This window comes from Enhydra lutris, unplaced genomic scaffold (assembly GCF_002288905.1).
Source record: "Enhydra lutris kenyoni isolate GAN:26980312 unplaced genomic scaffold, ASM228890v2 scaffoldscaffold38, whole genome shotgun sequence".
NCBI classification, from domain to species: domain Eukaryota; kingdom Metazoa; phylum Chordata; class Mammalia; order Carnivora; family Mustelidae; genus Enhydra; species Enhydra lutris.
Window position 1 is genome coordinate 4,931,618 of NW_019154122.1, and position 19,158 is coordinate 4,950,775.

The 19,158-nt window shown below is 39.3% G+C and overlaps 1 protein-coding gene across 2 annotated transcripts in view; it reads left to right on the top strand.

Annotated features, from left to right (window-relative positions):
• LOC111154675 (eukaryotic translation initiation factor 4 gamma 3) overlaps positions 1-8,464 on the top strand; it is a 373,624-nt gene extending 365,160 nt beyond the window's left edge. For both annotated transcript variants that reach the window (XM_022514486.1, XM_022514485.1), the window contains 3 exons: positions 3,141-3,222; positions 5,330-5,476; positions 7,586-8,464. In XM_022514486.1, the coding sequence (XP_022370194.1) occupies positions 3,141-3,222; positions 5,330-5,476; positions 7,586-7,767 (411 nt within the window). In that variant the 3' untranslated portion in view covers positions 7,768-8,464. The remainder of the gene's footprint in view (positions 1-3,140; positions 3,223-5,329; positions 5,477-7,585) is intronic.
• The last annotated feature ends 10,694 nt before the right edge of the window (positions 8,465-19,158 follow it).

Genomic DNA, 19,158 nt, shown 5'->3' on the forward strand with positions numbered 1-19,158 from the left:
AGCTGCCATTACATAATTGGTCAGAAGCCTTGCTGAAGTCCAGGGGATATATACTTATATCCATCTGAGCTACCGTATACTAATCAAATCAGAGAAGGCAAGGAGGTTAGTTTAGCGTCACTTGTTTTTCATGTACTGACTTACTCCTCTTGGCATAACCACCTCTTTCCTCTCTAAGACTTTTAAGTAATTTTATGTGGTAGTTTGTTGTAGGAGTTAGCATAGAATCAGCACCAGCCTTTCTGGTATGTTATTGACATGCCTTATTTTCTGTTTTTAAAAAATCCATTCAGGGGCCCCCCTGGGTGGCTCAGTCCTTTAAGCAGCTGCCTAAGGCTCAGGTCATGAGCTCAGGGTAATGAAATTGAGCCCCACTTCAGGCTCCCTGCTCAGTGGGGGGGGTCTGCTGCTCCCTCTCTCCCTGCCCTTCCTGCTTGCTCGTGCCCACTATCTCTCTCACACTCTCTCTCTCAGGTAAATAAAATCTTTTTAAAATAATAGAAATCCAGTCAGTGTTTACATTATTTAACGTTACTTTCTTTTGCCATGGTTTTTCATAGATCACCATCATTTCAGCCATTTGGTCTTATATGTTCTCATATATTGCAAAATGAGGCTATTTTCACCTCTTCATCAATGTCAGGCTTCATTTTTTTATATCACTATTGATTCTGCCTAATTCTAGACCAATAGTTATTCTCCTCACAGAGAAGACAAAGGGTAAATTTCACAATGTAGATTATGCTAATAAAGATGACTTTTTTAAAAGGAGAGAAAAACCAAAAATGTAATAGTAGCTGAACTCATAGTACATGAAGAAATTTGTTGCTCTGTGTCTGGTACCAGAATTATGTACATCTGAGTTTGCTTATTCAGCAGACCCACCTGCCTTCTTGTTCTTGCCCATTTTTGTTAAGATCTTTGCTTAATCTGGGGTACTTGGGTGGCTTAGTCGGTTAAGCGTCTGCCTTCAGCTCAGGTCATGATTCCAGGGTCCTGGGATCGAGTCCTGTATCAGGCTCCCTGCTCAGTGAAGAGCGTGTTTCTCCCTCTGCCTCTTCTGCTCCCCGTGCTTGTGCATGCTCGTTCGCTCTCTCAAATAAAGAAATAAAATCTTAAAAAAAAAAAAAAAAAGATCTTTGCTTAAATCTATAGTGTTCTCAACACTATTCTTCAGGTCTAGTCTATTCTTAAATATTAGAATTGCAACATTTAGCTTTATTTGGTAGAAGCAATATGCAATTTGTTTCTTTTTTTTTTTTTTTTAAGATTTTATTTATTTATTTGACAGAGATCACAGGTAGGCAGAGAGGCAGGCAGAGAGACACGAGGAAGTAGGCTCCCTGCTGAGCAGAGAGCCCGATGTGGGGCTCGATCCCAGGACCCTGGGATCATGACCTAAGCCGAAGGCAGAGGCTTTAACCTACTGAGCCACCCAGGCACCCCTGCAGTTTGTTTCTTTATAAGAAACAGTCAAATGGCTTGAAAGTGGTATTTATTATCTAATTCTTTTTAGCTCATTTGTTGATTTTTTTCTGAAGTATTTGGGAATTTCAGATGATATTCACTACTTGAAATAGCTCTCTATCAACCTATTTTTAAATTATTGTTGAACCAAAAAGTAATGGTGTATTCTTATTCTCTCATTTATTCTTCAAAAATAATTGTTCAGACTTTGCAAAAGTAATTTCTGGGCCTAGACCAGCCTGGCTTCAGTCTAAATAAAGTTTGTTTGTTTACAAGGTGTAAACCAGTAACTGGCTGTAACACATATATCATCAAATCTTTTATATATGTCTCTTCCCCCATCCCATTCCCATCCTCCATGGTTAGCAGTGGCACCACATGTTTCTGTTCTTTTGGAAAAGATTGGTAATGAAACCTCTTACTGTAACATAGCCCACCATGTGCAGTGCTGCTAGTATCCTGCAGAGCTGACCATCTGACTTGTTAACCCCTCTTAACTTGGCTCTCACCAAGTGATGTTTGAGGTTAAATATTCAACAGAGGGAGAGCTGCTAGTTAATCTGTGTCAGTTTTAATATTCATAAACATTTAAATGATCTCTGAATATCTTTGAAATTCTTAATTTCTAACACAGAGGTTTATAGTGACATCCTAAGTTTTTTCCTGGCCAGTCATTTTAAGGCTGACCCAGTGGAAAATACTATGCTGTGCTATTAAAAGAAGCTGAGACAAGCATTAATTCTGTTCACAGGCATAAGGAACATAAACTTGGAAAAGTATTTTAAATACCTGCCTAGAAAATGTCTCCTTTTGTTTGTGTTTTGCTATTCATCTGGCATAGTACAGCGTTTTTGTTTTTGTTTTAATTTTTTTTGAGGATTTTTTTTTAATTTTATTCATTTATTTGACAGAGATCACAAGTAGGCAGCGAGGCAGGCATAGAAAGAGGGGGGGAAACAGCCTCCCCGCTGAGCAGAGAGCCCGATTCGGGGCTCGATCCCAGGACCCTGAGATCATGACCTGAGCCGAAGGCAGAGGCTTAACCCACTGAGTCACCCAGGCGCCCCTGGCATAGTATAGCGTTTTATAGCAAGATAAGAAGATAAGATCTTAAGAGAAACTAAAACAAATTTGAGGCCCATTTACTCTACTAAGTATATCTCTAAATACATTTTTTTCTGCCATCCTTAGAAAAGAGTAACATTTTTCTCACCACCACCTGAAAGATTTGAGACAATGCTTGAGTTTAATCTCTAGTTCACATTAAAGTTAAGATAAAAAAGCAGTGTTAGCACATCTAAAATTCATTGCACGCTACTCAGAAAAGTAGTTTCTAAGACATACTGTAGTGAGATCATCTGAATATGTTATTTATTGAGGAAGAAAATGTTTTTAAATGGTTGTACTTCCAGATGCGTATGGTGCACAACACTGTATAGTTGAGCAGAACACAGGCAGCAGTCAGCTCTCTGAAACCCGAATGCCGCCACCTAGAGTATTTTCAGACAGAACCAGTGGTAGCCCAAGTATTTCCCCGTGAATCAAGATTAATTTTTACAAGAATGTTGAATGTGACCCCATTTGTCCCTAGTGCCAGATGAGACCTGCTTTAAGAGAAATAATTTCTCTGATGTAAGGGGACTTTTAACTGTTCCATTTACTTTTGATTTCAGGCTAATCTAGATGAAAGCCAGATGAGTTCACCTACATTCCTTAGAGCTTTAATGACAGCCGTTTGTAAAGCAGCTATTATAGGTAAGTAACATTTCTGAAGGCAGCTCTTAACATCTGAAATCCCTGGTATGTTAACTGCTGATGATATGGGTCTGAGTCTATATGGCCTTCAGCTTTTGCCCTGTGAAACTCATTTTCTTGTGCAAATGGGTGCCGTTTCTGTCTCCGATGCCTGGCTGTCTCAAGCAAGGGGATAATTAGCTGCCGTGCCTGTAGAAAGCCCAGATCTGAGCAGCTGCCCTGTGCCTTGTGTTCTTCTAGTTCAGGAAGAAAGTGAGTGCATGCCGCTAGGGCAGTTTTCTACTCTGCTGGGTGTGGTTTTACCTTCACCTTTCACCTCCAGTACGTGAAGCCTCCTCTGTCTTTCACTCAAGAGTTATAATGAATGGGTTGAATATTCTTTTTTTTTTTTAAATAGATTTTATGTATTTATTTGGCAGCGATCACAAGTAGGCAGAGAGGCAAGCAGAGAGAGAAGGGGGGGGAAGCAGGCTCCCCGCTGAGCAGCTGAGCAGAGAGCCCGATGCGGGGCTCGATCCCAGGACCCTGAGATCATGACCTGAGTCGAAGGCAGTGGCTTAACCCACTGAGCCACCCAGGCACCCCTGGGTTGAATATTCTTAACCTAGAATCAAGGAAGGATTTCTCATCTCAAGAGAGAAGCCATTTTATATAAAAACATACATGAGGAAAGAAAACAATTGTTTCTTTTGCTTTATGTTGATCTTAGATGATATGACAGTGTCACTGAATGCTAATCACATAGGTGGATAGGGTTAGGGCGGGTACAAACCCTGCTTACTTCAGCAGTGTATAGTATTTAACAGTATTGAATGAGATCATGCACCTAGCCTCAGGTAGAAATTCACATTTCTGTTGCTGCAATGGAGAAGAAAATCCTGTCAGTTCAAAAGTTGTTCAGAATTCCAGGTCTGTCATCATTTTAGAAGATAGCTTCAGAATTCTATTTTAAGATTTTCTGTAGAAGAATATTCAGTGTTAGGCCTTTAATGAGGTTAATAACAAGCTGCTAATAGAAAGTCTTTATAAAAAATGTCATAAGTCATTTTTACTATCTATGGAACTGTAAGACTGGTGTTTGGGGTTTTTCTGGAGTTTATTTGTTTTTGTTTTTAAAGATTTATTTATTTATTTTAGAGACAGTGAGCACGAGCGAGCGGGGGAAAAGGCAGAGGGATAGGGACACGCTGAGCACAGAGCCCAATGCAGGGCTTGATCTCATGACCCTGAGATCATGACCTGAGCTGAAATCAAGAGTTGAACACTCAACTGATTGAGCCACGCAGGCGCTCCGTAAGGCTGGTGTTTCAAAATCACAATTTAAGGGTGCATGGTGGCTCAGTCAAGTGACCAACTCTTGATTTCAGTTCAGATCATAATCTCAGGGTCATGAGATTGAGCCCTGTGTTGGGCTCCTTGCTCAGTAGGGAGTAGGGAGTTTGCTGGAGATTCTGTCTCTCTCCCTCTGCCCCTCCTCCCCCACCCCGTGCTCACTCACACGCTCTCTCAAAGTAAATATTTTAAAAAATAAAAAACACAGTTGGAAAGTATAAAAGCTGCTTTAAAAAACAAGGTTGTGTCCCAGTGCTAACTTACAGAAGAAATAAAACCTCATGCTTCTTGGCGGTGAGGATGATTTCCTCAGCCTCTTTTTACTGTGCCTTTACCCCAGAAGGCTTAGATTGTATATGTTGTTTGCCACTGTTGGAGTTAGTCCTCACCCTCCTAGTAACAATAACATGGTTCTGTTTTACCCTTCTGAAAAGATTAGCATGAACTATCACTTTAATTTCTTTTTAATGTTTCTTTTGTAGTTTGGAATGTCACAAAACCACTGTCCATGTTTCATTATGATTAAAGATAACGAATTTGGTGCACTTGTTTTGAGGGAACCCAGCACTCAAAATACATTACCCCTCCAAGTATTTTTACTATTTCAGGAAGAATATCCCATTAATAAATTCAGAATATCTTAGATTTCAAAATCTTTTCCTTGGACCCCCTTGCTTCCACTTTCCTTGTAGTCGTGTCTTATCAACTCAGAAAATTTGAAATGGCTGCGCATTAACTCCTTAAATGTAACATTTAGCTCTTGTATCACCTGTAGCCGACTGTTCTACCTTCCGAGTGGACACTGCTGTTATCAAGCAGAGAGTGCCGATCTTACTCAAGTACCTAGACTCAGATACAGAGAAGGAACTGCAAGCACTTTATGCACTACAGGCATCAATAGTAAAACTTGATCAACCTGCCAGTAAGTTTATCTCTTAAAATTAATGCAACCAGTGGGGAAGATTTATGATGCTTTGATGGGTTTTGAATAGTAAATAATAAAATAATCACTACTAACAAAAACTCAGATAACCAACAACTTGAATAAACCTGAATTTTTAATGTACTTTTGTGAGAAAACAGTAATAAAACTAGTTTGTATTAGAGACTTAATCCTCATTGTAGGGCAAATCTGCCTAACTGATGGGAATATATCTGTACCGTGCAGTATGGTACAGTATATTCACTTGAGCACTGTGAATGTGACTATTGTGACTAAGGAGCTTAATTTTAAACTATTTAATTTAAATGTAAATAACTCACATGGTTAGTGGCTACACTTTTGGATAATGCAGACCATCCTGGTGATAGCATACATGCTTTATAGTCTTTTACCTTCTTTGACACAGGTTTTAGTAATTAAAGAGGATGATACTCTTCAGAATCCTCAGACACCCAACAGAGACATTAAGGTGTTTTAGACTAATTTTCACTTCAGGGTTATGATGAATTCTTTGCTAACCAGACAAATAAGGTAACCTGGACCACCCAAGTCTTAGTGATACTGGTAAATTAACTGAATTATATTAAGTCTTGAAAATTCAGTTGAAACTTGTGAAAGTAGAGGGCAATTTCAAAGAGGACATTGAAGTAGCTCTTTGGTACTTCCTTAGGTTGTATCTGCTGCTGGGCTTTCCTTCTTTGATAGTGCTGATGAATCCCTCTGGGAGATAAAGGAAAAGATCGAAACAAACAATCCTCAGGCTGTAACTGAGGAGACATCTAAGTCTGAATCAGAGAATTGACTGACTTTGTTTTCTCTTTCTCAAGACCTTTGGAGGGTCATTTAACATCATGACTTCCCTTTTCTGTTCTTAGAAGGATGAGGACTCATTCACTTTTCAAGAGATGAAATTGATGCTATGTGCTCAGCCAGTCACATTAAAGTATCTCCCATAATTATCAGCTTTGATAATCCCTGGAGACATGTTTAATTCTAGATTTACCATCAGAATCTTGACCACTTGTTTCCATTTCCCCATAGGCCAACCAAGGTTTAGAGAATGAAGTGATTTCAACTTAGCTTAACTAATAAAATTACAAAGATAAATCCAAAGAAAAGTTTTGATAATGACTCATTCTAAGCCTAATATTTATTATCAGTTTTGTTTATTCTGTTGCTTCCCTTCATTCACATGAATGGAGGCTGACTTTAAATGAACTTCAGAGCTCATAATGAAGGGATTAAAAATAAAGAATATATAACTTTATCAACTTTTTCTCTTTTTGAACAATAACATAAGCTAAGTTTCCACTATGGGAGCAAAACAGAAAATTAAATTTGCCCAGATCATCAGGGCATTGAAAACAACAGGCTTTTTTTTCCTCTGGATAAAATCCAGCGGAGATGGTTTTTACCCACGTTTTCCATATAAATTATTACTCTTTCCAATTTGAAAGCAACATTAGAAAGAGGAAAAGTATCTTCTGCCTTTTTCTTCCAAAATTTATAAAAAGTATATATTTTTATTGTAAAATTTCAACCAGTATAGAATGCATAAAGAAGAAAATAAAGTTATTCTTGTATTTAATTTTTATAGTGTGTAGTTTGAGAACTACATAAATCAAACACCTCAGCACTATCAGAAAATAGTTCAGATTGAACAAAATAATAGCAATAAAAATAATTTAGATTGCTTAAATCTTTTTCCTGTTCTTTATTTTTTTAAAAGATTTTATTTAACAGACAGAGAGGGATCACAAGTAGGCAGAGAGGCAGGCAGAGAGAGAGGGGGAAGCAGGCTCCCCACTGAGCAGAGAGCCCAATGTGGGGCTCAATCCCAGTACCCTGAGATCACAACCCGAGCGGAAGGCAGAGCCTTAACCCACTGAGCCACCCAAGTGCCCCTTTCCTTTTCTTTAGACTAGTTATTTTACTATTATACAATAAAGAGGGAGTATGATAAATTGTTAGGGATATTCTTCTCTAGGGGGATTCATGTACATTCATTCATTCATTCCTTGGAAATACAGTCTCTCCATCACAACTACAGCGCCTCCAGAACTGATGGTATATTTTCCGTCCTTGCAGATTTGCTACGGATGTTTTTTGATTGCCTATATGATGAGGAGGTGATCTCTGAGGATGCCTTCTACAAATGGGAGAGCAGCAAGGACCCTGCAGAGCAGAATGGGAAGGGTGTGGCTCTGAAATCTGTCACAGCGTTCTTCACGTGGCTGCGGGAAGCAGAAGAGGAGTCTGAGGATAACTAAAGCTTCAAATACACAAAACGAAACAAAAGAAACAATTTAAGTATTTTTTTAAAAAGTTTCACGTCTTCGCCAATCACAGTGCAGCAAGGCCAATTCTCGCAGAAATCCCCACGTGTGCACGAGTGGGAGAGGGGAAAGAGAAAAAAGGTGATCATGGAGGAAAAAGGTACTGGAAAAAAGTAAACTTCAAACCTGAGGGCGGGAGCACTAAAACCAAAATACATGTATTATTTATAGAAAATATTTTCTGTTTTAATCTTTTCTTTTTAAACAAGGACTCATACTTTAAAAAAAACACATCTGTTTAGCAGAAAAAAAAAGTTGAGAACTTTTAATTTATTTTAAGGACTGCAAATGCCAGTGTAATTTTTTAATTTGCAGTTTCTGTAAACAACTTGTATAATAGAAAAGCAGAGAAATAAATTTCCCTCCCCTTCAGATGCACCTCACGTTTGTTTTAAAGCATAGTAGTTAGTCCAGATTTAAGAAGGTTTGGGGTGAACAAGGTAAGAAAGATTTTTTTTTTTTTTTTTTTTTTTTTGGGAATAAATTTTTTTGCCCTCCTCTCAGCTTTCTTTAAAAAATTAAAAAAAAAAATCACAATAGTAATCAAAACATACATAACCTTGGAACAGAAGGAAATGCTGTGGACCAGAGAACTCCAAGAATTGTTTGAAAATTAAAAAAAAAAAAAAAAGTGCTACCCTGCGAAAAGTACTCTTAATACTTTTGAAATCTTTAGAGCAACTTTAAGGCTTGTAAATACATAGAACAAATATTTAAAAAAAAAACAAAAATTGACTCAATACTATTTCTTTTCACTTTCAAAATATAAAGAACAAAATAAAGACAAACATTGCAAGTTTAAAAGAAAGTAAAATGACTTCTCCTTTTGACAGCTGCTGCATGTGCGCCCATCTCTGGGAGGTGCTGTCTGGCTATTCGTTGTCTAATCCAAATCACTCCTGAGGGGTGTGTATGTGTGTGTGTGTGTATGTGTGTGTGTGTGTGTGTGTCTGTCTGTCTACAGTCGGAAGAGGGCAAGCTACTTTGTGGGTAAGGAGGGAACTTGTATTTGGGTGGGAGAGCCCCTTGGGAAGTCCAGAGGAAGTTTCTTTCCATCTTCAGCTAGAAATGCATTCAGGATGGGAGCAAACCTAAGGGCAAGTTTTTAAATAACTTAATGTTCCCTTGTGTGTAGTGGGAGTAGGAAAACTAATCCATTTTGAAACTACCACTACCACTAATTTTAAGTCATCAATTACCTCTGATGCTTAAGAAACCCAAATATGTCTTCTAAAGAATGAAAGAAACCAAAGCTAAATTATGCTTTTTAAAAGTGGGTGTGGGATTTAAAACCAAACCAATACCATGTGTGACAATCACATTGTTCCCAACTTCAACTTCACTCAAGCCAGTCTGGTGAATATAAAACCAACTGTGTTTTAAGCCTATTTCTCCTACAGATACTGGAACACTGTGCTTTTTTTTGTTTTTTCTGTTATGAAACTGCAGTCTCTGCAGATGGTTGTTCATTTCAGTTGTTTGTCAGCCGTCCCCCCTACAAAATGTATTTACGAAGAAAGCCAGGGCTGCTCCCAAATAAACAGTCTTTGCATTTTCTATCTGTATAACCAAAGAGTTCTTCTGGCTTCCATCTCTGAAGAAATATCCACATTAAGAGACTTGGCAAGACTTGTGACGCACAAGAACAAGATTTTCCATAGCAATAAAATGTTTTTCTTCAGAGTGTAGTTGAACACAATACAGGATCCTGCTACGTGAGGCCACAGAACCCATTCCACCGTGGTGGAAAGCTGTTCTCGAAGAACCAAGTCCTGGAAATCTTGTAACAGACATGTGACAGCATCTGTCATAAAAAATGGGGCCTGAAAAGCTGTTTCAGAGTCTGGCTGTGGGCTCGGCATGGAATCTCTCAGTCGGAGGAAGTAACATGAATCTATGACATATGGAGTTGTAATGGCTGCCAGAGCCTAAGTATAGACGATTCGGACCCAGGACTCTCCTGAGTGATGTAGGTCTTGTTAGGTGTTGGCAGCCCTCACGGGGTGCGGGGGGCAGTTGGGGGAATGCAGGGCGGTGACTGCCTCTTGGAAATCAGCGGCTGTTGCTTGCAGGGCTCTGGCCTTCAGGTAGTAGTGAGGGCCTGTTGATCGGTATTTTTGACTTGGACAAGTGTCAGGAATGGAGGAAAGAGAGTATTATTTTTGAAAAAAAAATTCTAGAGTTGAAAATGCTTCTGTACAATAACAACTAATGTTTGAAATCTCACCTAAAACATGAGGTGTGATGAAGGCTGACTACAGAGTAATATTTGGGTTCTCTTACTGCTTTACATAAACACAGAGTTTTACTTACGGGGAGAAGGCTTGTTAGCTAATGGCAACATAAGAGCCAAGTGGAATAACTGATCCCTGCTAGTACCAGCTGTACTACAAAGAGTCATCATGATTCCTACCCTCTTCGCAGTGTTCTTACTGGAAGGCAGGGTTTGGTGGTTTTTGCTATAGAGTAACCGGTGACCTGGCCAGCAACGACATGCCTCTACTCCTTCAAGCTTTAGCAAAAGCTCTTTCACCTTTTTTAACTTTGGGAACAAGTTCATTAATTTAAGTTTAATTCATTAATTCAGGTGGTTCGTGCCTGTATTCAAACTAGTTAACTTATAGCTATTCTGTAAGTTAAAGGAGGGTTTTTTTCTAGCAAAAGAACAAGATGCCAGTTTTCAAAATAAACTCATTTTAGATCCTTGCATAGATGAACAAGCCAGTTCAGAGCTGCAGCATAAACTTGATTTGTTCAGCAAATATATATGAGCATCTACTGTGTACTAAGTGCAGGGAATGTAACTGTGAATAAACAGTCTCTCCTCTCATGGACCTCATGTTCTTCATGCAAAAAAAAAAAAAAAAGAGCTAGAGGTTTACACATGCTTCATCAACATCCTATCCCACTAAGAAATGTCTGCCCCTCTTTACCCTGACAGATCTTTGGTTGGTTTTTGTCTTATTTTCATATTTCAGAATGCATTCTAGATGAGTTACAGTAATTATATCCAAAGACCATTTTCTCTGTTCTAGAACCACTCTCCAAACAAGTTACAGTTCTGGGGTTTGACATATCTTTTTGTTTCAAATGGGTCTATTCAAGTCCAGTGGATTCTAAGGTAGAAAAAATCATCTTAGGCTATTGGATCTAATTCTGTGTTTTCGTTACTCAGGTTTTGTTCTTTACCAAAAAAAAAAAAAGTGTAGGGATTCAGATGTTCCATTTTGACCATGCCATTAGCACTTATGAACTCCATTATTCCCCATTTTGTGGAGAGGAACATGTTGCATTGCTTTCTTGTTTGCATTCCTTTTTCTCTTCCTGAGACAGTTCCTGTACCGTAAAATTCACCCTCTTAGAGTATGCGGTTCAGTGGTTCTAGTACAGTCACAGTTGTGCAACCATCACCTCTGTGTAATTTCAGGACACTTTAATCATGCCAGAAAGAAACCCCATGCCCTTTAACAGGCTTTCCTCATTCTCTAATCTACTTTTTGTTCAGATGAATTTGCTTATTCCGGACATTCCACATAACTGAAATCCTGCACTCCATTGCTTTTTGCTTTGACCTACAACATTCAGCAAATGTTCAAATCTCACAGGTGTTTACAGTGTGAGGGACCTGACTGCAGGGGTCAGAGCCAGGTTTTTCCCTGCCTTTTGATTTAGCTTTGTTCTCTGTCACTTATTTTCGTATAATTGGCAGCATATTTAATACTAAATAAGTTCCTGAGACTCCTTTTGTCACCCTGTGGACTTGAAGTATATGACCACAGATGGCTGACATCCTAGCACTGGCACCGAGGGTCTGGTCTTTTTAACTTCTCATTTATTGCTACTCGAGTAGTTTTCTTCAGGATTGAAATTCCTGTGTGAATTAAAGCCTACTACGGTGTACTCTATAAAAGTTAAGATGTTAAAAAAAAAAAAGAGTTAAGACTTGGAGTCTGAGGTTTTGTGTGTCCTCTTCATTTAGGCACATTTACCTCAAATACTGTGTGACTATTTATTGAACAGCTAAGACTGCTTGTCTTGAGAGTAAAACTGCTCAGTAAGGAATAAAAATGCATTGAGGCAGAACCTCTACCACGAGTTAGTCCCAGTTTATTAGTCTTATAGAAGATCGCTTTCAGTCACCTTTAAGCTTGAGCTATAGGTCTCCATATCCTCCAGTAGTTTAGGGAGAGAGACACCATGTGCTCACCAGCTTCAAATATTACATGTATCCCTAAGAGGGGAAAAATAATCATTCAGTGTTGGGACTACCCCCCCCTCAAAAAAAAGAAGAAAGACATTGTTTTGTATTAACAAGTCACAAAATGTTTTACATATCAAAGAAATAAGCCAAGACAATCATATGACAAATTTTTTAAATAAACGCTTTATTTTGAAATAATTTCAGACTTACAGAAAAGTTTCAAGTTTACACAGATTTCCATATACCCCTCATTCAGTTACCACTAATACGATTATCATTACCATACAACATTTGTCAAAACTAAGAAACCAGCATTCGTACATTGCTATTAACTAAACACCAGACTTTTTTTTTTTTTTTTTTTCCCAAAGTAAACTTTACGACCAACATGGGGTTTGAATTCATGATGCGGAGATCAAGAGTCACGTGTTCTACCAACAGCCAGGTGTCCCAAACTCCAGTCTTTATTTAAGTTTTCCTATTGCCCTTTCCTAGTCTGTGGCGCAATTCAGGATACCACATCGCATTTAGTGATCACATACCCTTACTGTCCTCTGGCCTTTTTACAGTTTTTTCATCTTTACTTTTTTCTCATGACCTTGACAGTTCTGAGAAGTACTAGTGAGGTATTTTGTAGACTGTCCTTTGATTTGTTTTGTCTGGTGTTTTTCTCATACCTAAACTGGAGTTACGGGTTTGAGGTCAAAATACCATGTAAGTGAAGTGCCCTTACCATATCAGGGGGAATATGATTCCCATGACATCACTAGTGGTGTTTAACCTTGACTACATGGTTCAGGTGGTTAGGGTCTCCACTCAAGTTACTTTCCTTTTTTTCCTTTTCCCTTTCTTATTCTGGTCTATTTGGAATATAGTCACTGAGTCCAACCTACATTGGAGGAGGGAAGGGAGAATTAAGCTCCACTTCTTTCCTTGAGTGAGGAGTGTCTAAAATTATTTGGAATCCTCCTGCAAGGAAGATTTGTCTCCTCTATCATTTCTTTATTTGGTTGTGTATGTGTGTAAATAAATATATCACTACAGACTCCTATATATTTATTTTATACTTTGAGTTGTAACCCAATAGAACATGGTTGTGTTGCCCAGATTTCCAGCTTCGGCCTTGGGAGCTCTTTCAAGTTCATTCATGTAACCCTTTGACATTCCTTCAAACTTCTCCTTCTAGAGCACTTACTTTGTGACAATATAAGATGCTACTCACAAATCTTTTTTTTTTTTTTCTTGAATGATTTATTGTTTGACAGAGAGATCACAAGTAGGAAGGTAGAAAGAGGGGGAAGCAGGCTCAATCCCAGGACCCTGAGATCATGACCTGAGCCAAAAGCAGAGGCTTAACCCACTGAACCACCCAGGCCCCCTGTTACTGGCATATCTCGTGTTTTCCCTGCCCTAGCCTTACGATCAGCCATTTTAAGGAGACTTGCTTTCCTTTAGAAAAATGTTTAGACACCAAAATCTGACCACTGGGTGAGCTCATTATTCCTGGAGTGTGTCTGCATCTAGGTCTGCCAGTACTTTAAATTCTATTTTTTTTACTGAAGATAGGATCTTGCCAGGTGAGTAAGCCACTTTCAAAGGAACACCAATGACTTGTAGAAAATATTGCTTCATTTTTTATATAACTCTGGTTTCTAGAACACACAACTATATAGATATTCCAATCATTCTTTTCCTCGTTCTACATAACAAGAAAAAAGATTGGAACTATCCCTTTATTTTCTTTCCTCATTAGCTAGCAATATTCAGTTTACAAACCGATGATACGATGCAATATTAAAAAATGTTACCTGGGTGATTAGTTAAATAATAAGGGAAATTATTAGATAACTAGAAGTTAACGGACAATGTAAGTACTGCATATCAAAACTTGTGGGACACTGCAACTAAAATAGTTTTTGTGGTTGTTGGTTTTTTTTAAGATTTTATTTATTTGAGGGGCACCTAGGTGGCTTGGTTAGGCGACTGCCTTCTGCTCAGGTCATGATCCTGGAGCCCCAGGATTGAGTCCCACATTGGGCTCCTTGCTCAGCAGGGAGTCTGTTTCTTCCTTTGACCCTCTCCCCTCTCATGCTCTCTCTCTCAAAAAAATAAAATCTTTTAAAAAATAAAACCCTCTAAAAAGATTTATTAGAGAGCGTCAGTGGTGGGGCAGGGGGAGAGACTCTCAAGCAGACTCCACATATGGGGGGAGCTGGATCTCACAACCCTGAGATCATGACCTGAGTGGAAATCGAGAGTCAGATGCTAAAATGACTGAGCCACCCAAGCGCCCCCTTAAATAGTATTTTGAAGTAAATATAAATCTTAAATGCATCTATTAGGAGACATGAAAGAGTTAAATTGGGCCATCAGAAGAACCACTGGGGAATAGCAATGTTATCAGGTGGATAGCAGGAGTTTCTACACGGGAGGAAGTTGTATGCTGAAGCGGAAACGAGGTCCTGACTCAGGTGGGAGATTGGTGGTCTATGCTGCTGCTCTTTCCCGGTCACTTGACCACTCCACTCCTGTGGGCTTCACTGTCCTCCCTAGAATGGTTCACTCACACCGACCGTATGAGCACATCCAGAATCTCTGCTGACCATGCTTAACAAAGTCTTGATAACAGGATATTAAACATTTTAAAGAAGTTAAGAATATCGGGGCACCTGGGTGGCTCAGTGGGTTAAAGTCTCTGCCTTCGGCTCAGGTCATGATTTCGGTTCTGGGATTGAGCCCCGCATCGGGCTCTCTGCTCAGCGGGGAGCCTGCTTCCTCCTCTCTCTCTCTCTCTCTGCCTGCCTCTCTGCCTACCTGTGATCACTGTCAAATAAATAATTTTTTTAAAAAAGTTAATATCAAGTTTCTCTAAACCAATTACCATCTAGCAGTTGAATTTGTACTACCAGTGCTTTCCTTTCTGACTCTTCTGACTTTTTTTACCTTTAGTTGGTAAATACAGGTCTTCTGGCCTGAAGGCCTAGGAAACTATCTTTGCCCAAGCGCAAATAGCTGTCCTGCCTTAACTACTTCATAGAACATAGAGTAATGGTGCTCACCATTGCTGCATGTTAGATTCACCTGAAGAGTTTTTAAAAAAACAAGGGGCACCTAGGTGGCTCAGTCCATTAAGCATCTGCCTTTGGCTCGGGTCATGATCCCAGGGTCCTGGGACTGAGCCCCCATCGGGCTCCCTGCTCACGGGGAGCCTGCTTCTCCCTTTCCTCCCACTTCTGAGCGCCTTCTCTGATTTCAAATAAATAAAATGTTAAAAAAAAAAAAAATCCTGGGACCCCACCTCACACCAGTTATTTCAGAATCTCCAAGTTTAAGACCTGGGCATCATTTTTTTAAGGTTCCCTATGTGATCCTAATACAAGGCAGGATTGAGACCTGTGGAATGGCTTACCTGGTTAACTTGCATCGATACATATTTTCAAATATTTAAAAGATATTTTTAACTGCAGGGTGTTGGCACACACAACTGTAAATGGCACATGTTTTGAAAACAGTGCTACGAGTACACATAATGACCCTCTGTAAAGGGATTCAGGAATGCTTCCTGCAGGAAAAGAATTTCAAACTGAGAAAGTATTGAATAGTTAAGGGGGTGGTCGTCTCCTCTCTTCTAGGTGATCCCTAGAAGGGATTGTGAGTGCAAAGGCTCTGTGGCAGGGGGATGCATGTTGTATTTGAGAAACGAAGAAAGAGTGGCAGAGTATGTGAGAGTTCACTTTCACATTCAAAAGTGGAATTTAAACATGCCCATACAAATTAACCCAGACATATCCCTTCTGGACAAATGGGTGAAATGAACTTTCTGAAACTTGCCTTATACTCTCAGTTTAGTAGAATTTCCTAGAGACCAACCTTAGTTGGTTTTTTTTTTTTTTTAAGTAAGTTCTCAGCAAAAGACATGGCAGTACTTTTAATCATTTCCAATCCCCATATTAAGTCACACAGTGGATTGGAATAACTTCAGGCTCTTTGGAGTGAGTGGTTCTATTTAAGATGAGAGTCCTGCAAAGTGTGGCCATAGACCAGCAGCATTAGTATCACTTGTGAGCTCACTGGAATTCCCGATTGGGGGTACTTGGCTGGCTCAGAACATGTGAATCTTGATCTCAGGGTTATGAGTTAAAGCTCTGCCTTGGGTGTTGAGATTGCTTAAATAAACTTTAAAAAGGACTGCAGATTCATGGATCCCACCCTACAAAACCAAAACCGAATGAGTGAAAAGAGCCCAAGAAACTTAAACTCTCGAGCTGATTCTTGGGAACACTGAAGTTTGAGAACCACTGCCTAGGGGTACTGCCTATGCCTGCCTTGGTTTATAAAGCTAACTAAAAACAAGCACTCATTTAGGCTTTTGTTTGCACATCTACAATACAAAAACAATAAGCCCTTCTTACATCACAGTATCAATGAGCCAATATATGTTAAAACAGTTTGTAAACTGTAATTTGTTAAGCATTCCAGGGTTTCCTCTAATTTATCTCATCAGCCCTATGACCTTTGTGAGGTGTACTGCTTACTTTCCATAGGTAGGGAATAGTTAAGGGAACTAAGTGTCACAGAAGTCGGGTACCTAGCAAGTGTCAGAGCTGAGATTTGCACTTGGTTTTCTAGGAGTCACTTATTTCCAAAAATATGCTTGCTCTCCACCAGAAGTCTTAATCCACACTGGGGAAAAACTGTGGATATACTTTAAAGAATAGGAATTGGAAGAATAGAGGCTTTACTCTAAATTTGCTTGAGTTGTTTAAACCTTCGGTTTATTCATCTGTAAAATAAGATAACACCATCTACCTCATAGGGTTGTTGAGTAAATTAACAAAAAGAGATCAGATCAGGCGCTCACCATTCTGCATGGAATACCTAGTGCACATCCTACCTGTGTCCAGTGTTCCTTTTCTACCACATTCTACAACCTTAGTTGTATTCAGTCACATACAATTAATCTTTAGTATCTTCAGAACCATAGGAGATCATGGTTTGCCTATGCACATTTCTTTAATGCTCCTTGTACAGTTCAGATTTTTTCTTTATTTTGTTTTCCTTAACATACACTATGAAGTCTCAGGCTTATCCTTTGTAACAAACCTGAGGGGTAGAAGCTTTTAGCTTTCTCTTTTCCTAGGGTTTCATAAGGCATTGCAACAGGACTAATGGTTAGTGTCCTTTTGCAAGTTACACATTCCCCTACCTAGAATGAAAGAAAAAATTGCCTAGTTTTTGCTACAAAACCATAATAAACTTAAAAGTGCTTATGCTGTAACATCCAACTCTGGCCTTGTTCCTGTTGTAGGAGATGCTACCTACTTCGGATACAGAGACAACTATACCAAATAAGCTTGCCAGTAGATGAGACATGTATTCTAGTTTTTGTTGTTTTTTTTTTAAGTATCATAGACTCAACCAAGTAGAATATAAAGCAGAAACACAAAAGTTATGTTAAATTTGAACATCATCATGTAGGGTCTTTTTGGTCAAAATGTTTATCTGTTGGAAAGAGCCAGGGGCATCACTGATAAAATATTGAGTTTTAAAACATGAACTAACAGTCTTGGGTCTTAATATGTACAGTTCTCAAGAATTATGCCACTCTTTCTGAACTTTTGGTTGAAACTTTAACAGCCTTGCTGCAAGTATTTTAAGAAAACTCAAAGCCAGGGATGCCTGGGTGGCTCATTCAGTTAAGCATCTGACTCTTGGTTTTGGCTCAGGTCATGGTCTCAGGATGGTGGGATCAAGTCCCTTTTCAGGTTCCGCACCCAGCACAGAGTCTGCTTGTATCTCTCCCTTCCCCTCTGCCTTTCTCTTGTCTCTCTCAAATAAAATCCTTAAAAAATAAATAATACTCAAAGCCAGTATTTTCTGGTTTTTCCTTTTTGAGAAGATTCCATTATCACCATGCAGTTTCACTTTTTTATAAAAGGAAAGGATCCTTTCCATCACCATCTTTTTAGAACTTTTTTGAAACAAATGGATCCAATTTCATAATTCTGAAATTTTAATAATTCTGTTGTGACTCATGCTTTCCTTTAAATTACTGGGTTTCGGGAGCACTGGGTGGTGCAGTTGGCTGGACGTCTGAATTTTGGTATCAGCTCAAGTCTTGATCTCAGGGTTTTGAGATCAAATTTTGTGTTGGGCTCACAATCAGTACAGAGTCTGCTTGGGTTTCTCCGTCCTTCTGCCCCCACCAAATAAACCTTAAAAAACATAAATTACTGGGTTTTACTGAATAAAAAAATATTCCCATTTATTTTTTTAAAAAGATTTTTATTAATTTTGAGAGAGAGAGACAGAGAGAGAGCATGAGAGGGGAGGTCAGAGGGAGAAGCAGACTCCCCATGGAGCCAGGAGTCTGATGTGGGACTCAATCCCAGGACTCTGGGACCATGACCCGAGCCAATTTGCAGTCGCTCAACCAACTGAGCCACCCAGGCACCCAAAATCTTCCCATTTAAAGAAAGTTTCTAAAACTACTCCATAACCACGAAGAAAGGATGTCTTAAAATAATCCATTTTGCTGCAACTTCCCTGGTTTAAAAACAGAGTCCTATCTCCCACTAATGGTCAATCTCCCCCCCTTTTTTTTAAAGATTTTATTTATTTGACAGAGATCACAGAGAGGCAGAGAGGCAGGCAGAGAGAGAGAGGTGGAAGCAGGCTCCCCGCTGAGCAGAGAGCCCAATACGGGGCTTGATCCCAGGACTCTGGGATCGTGACCTGAGCCGAAGGCAGAGGCTTTAACCCACTGAGCCACCCAGGTGCCCCTCAACTTCCCCCTTTTAGGTGAACCAGAATAGTTGGTCACCCTGGGTGTCACTGATCTGAACCACAGCTATCTCTGGCCACTCTCACAGGCCTGGTTGCCTTGCAGAGAAATAACTCCAAATAAGCAACAAAGTGTAGGAGTGGAGGGAGAAGAGTAATACTGTTGACGTCAGGTTATATAGTCAAAACAAAACTGGATATGTTTTGCTTTTTAGTAAATCTAGCAAATAGAGTATCTTTAGTCTTTAAGGTATAGTTGTCTTGCCTCTTGTATTTGAAAGGGGAAAAGACTGTGCAACACACAGTTTCCATAACCTGACATGAAAACAAACTTGAAAGTA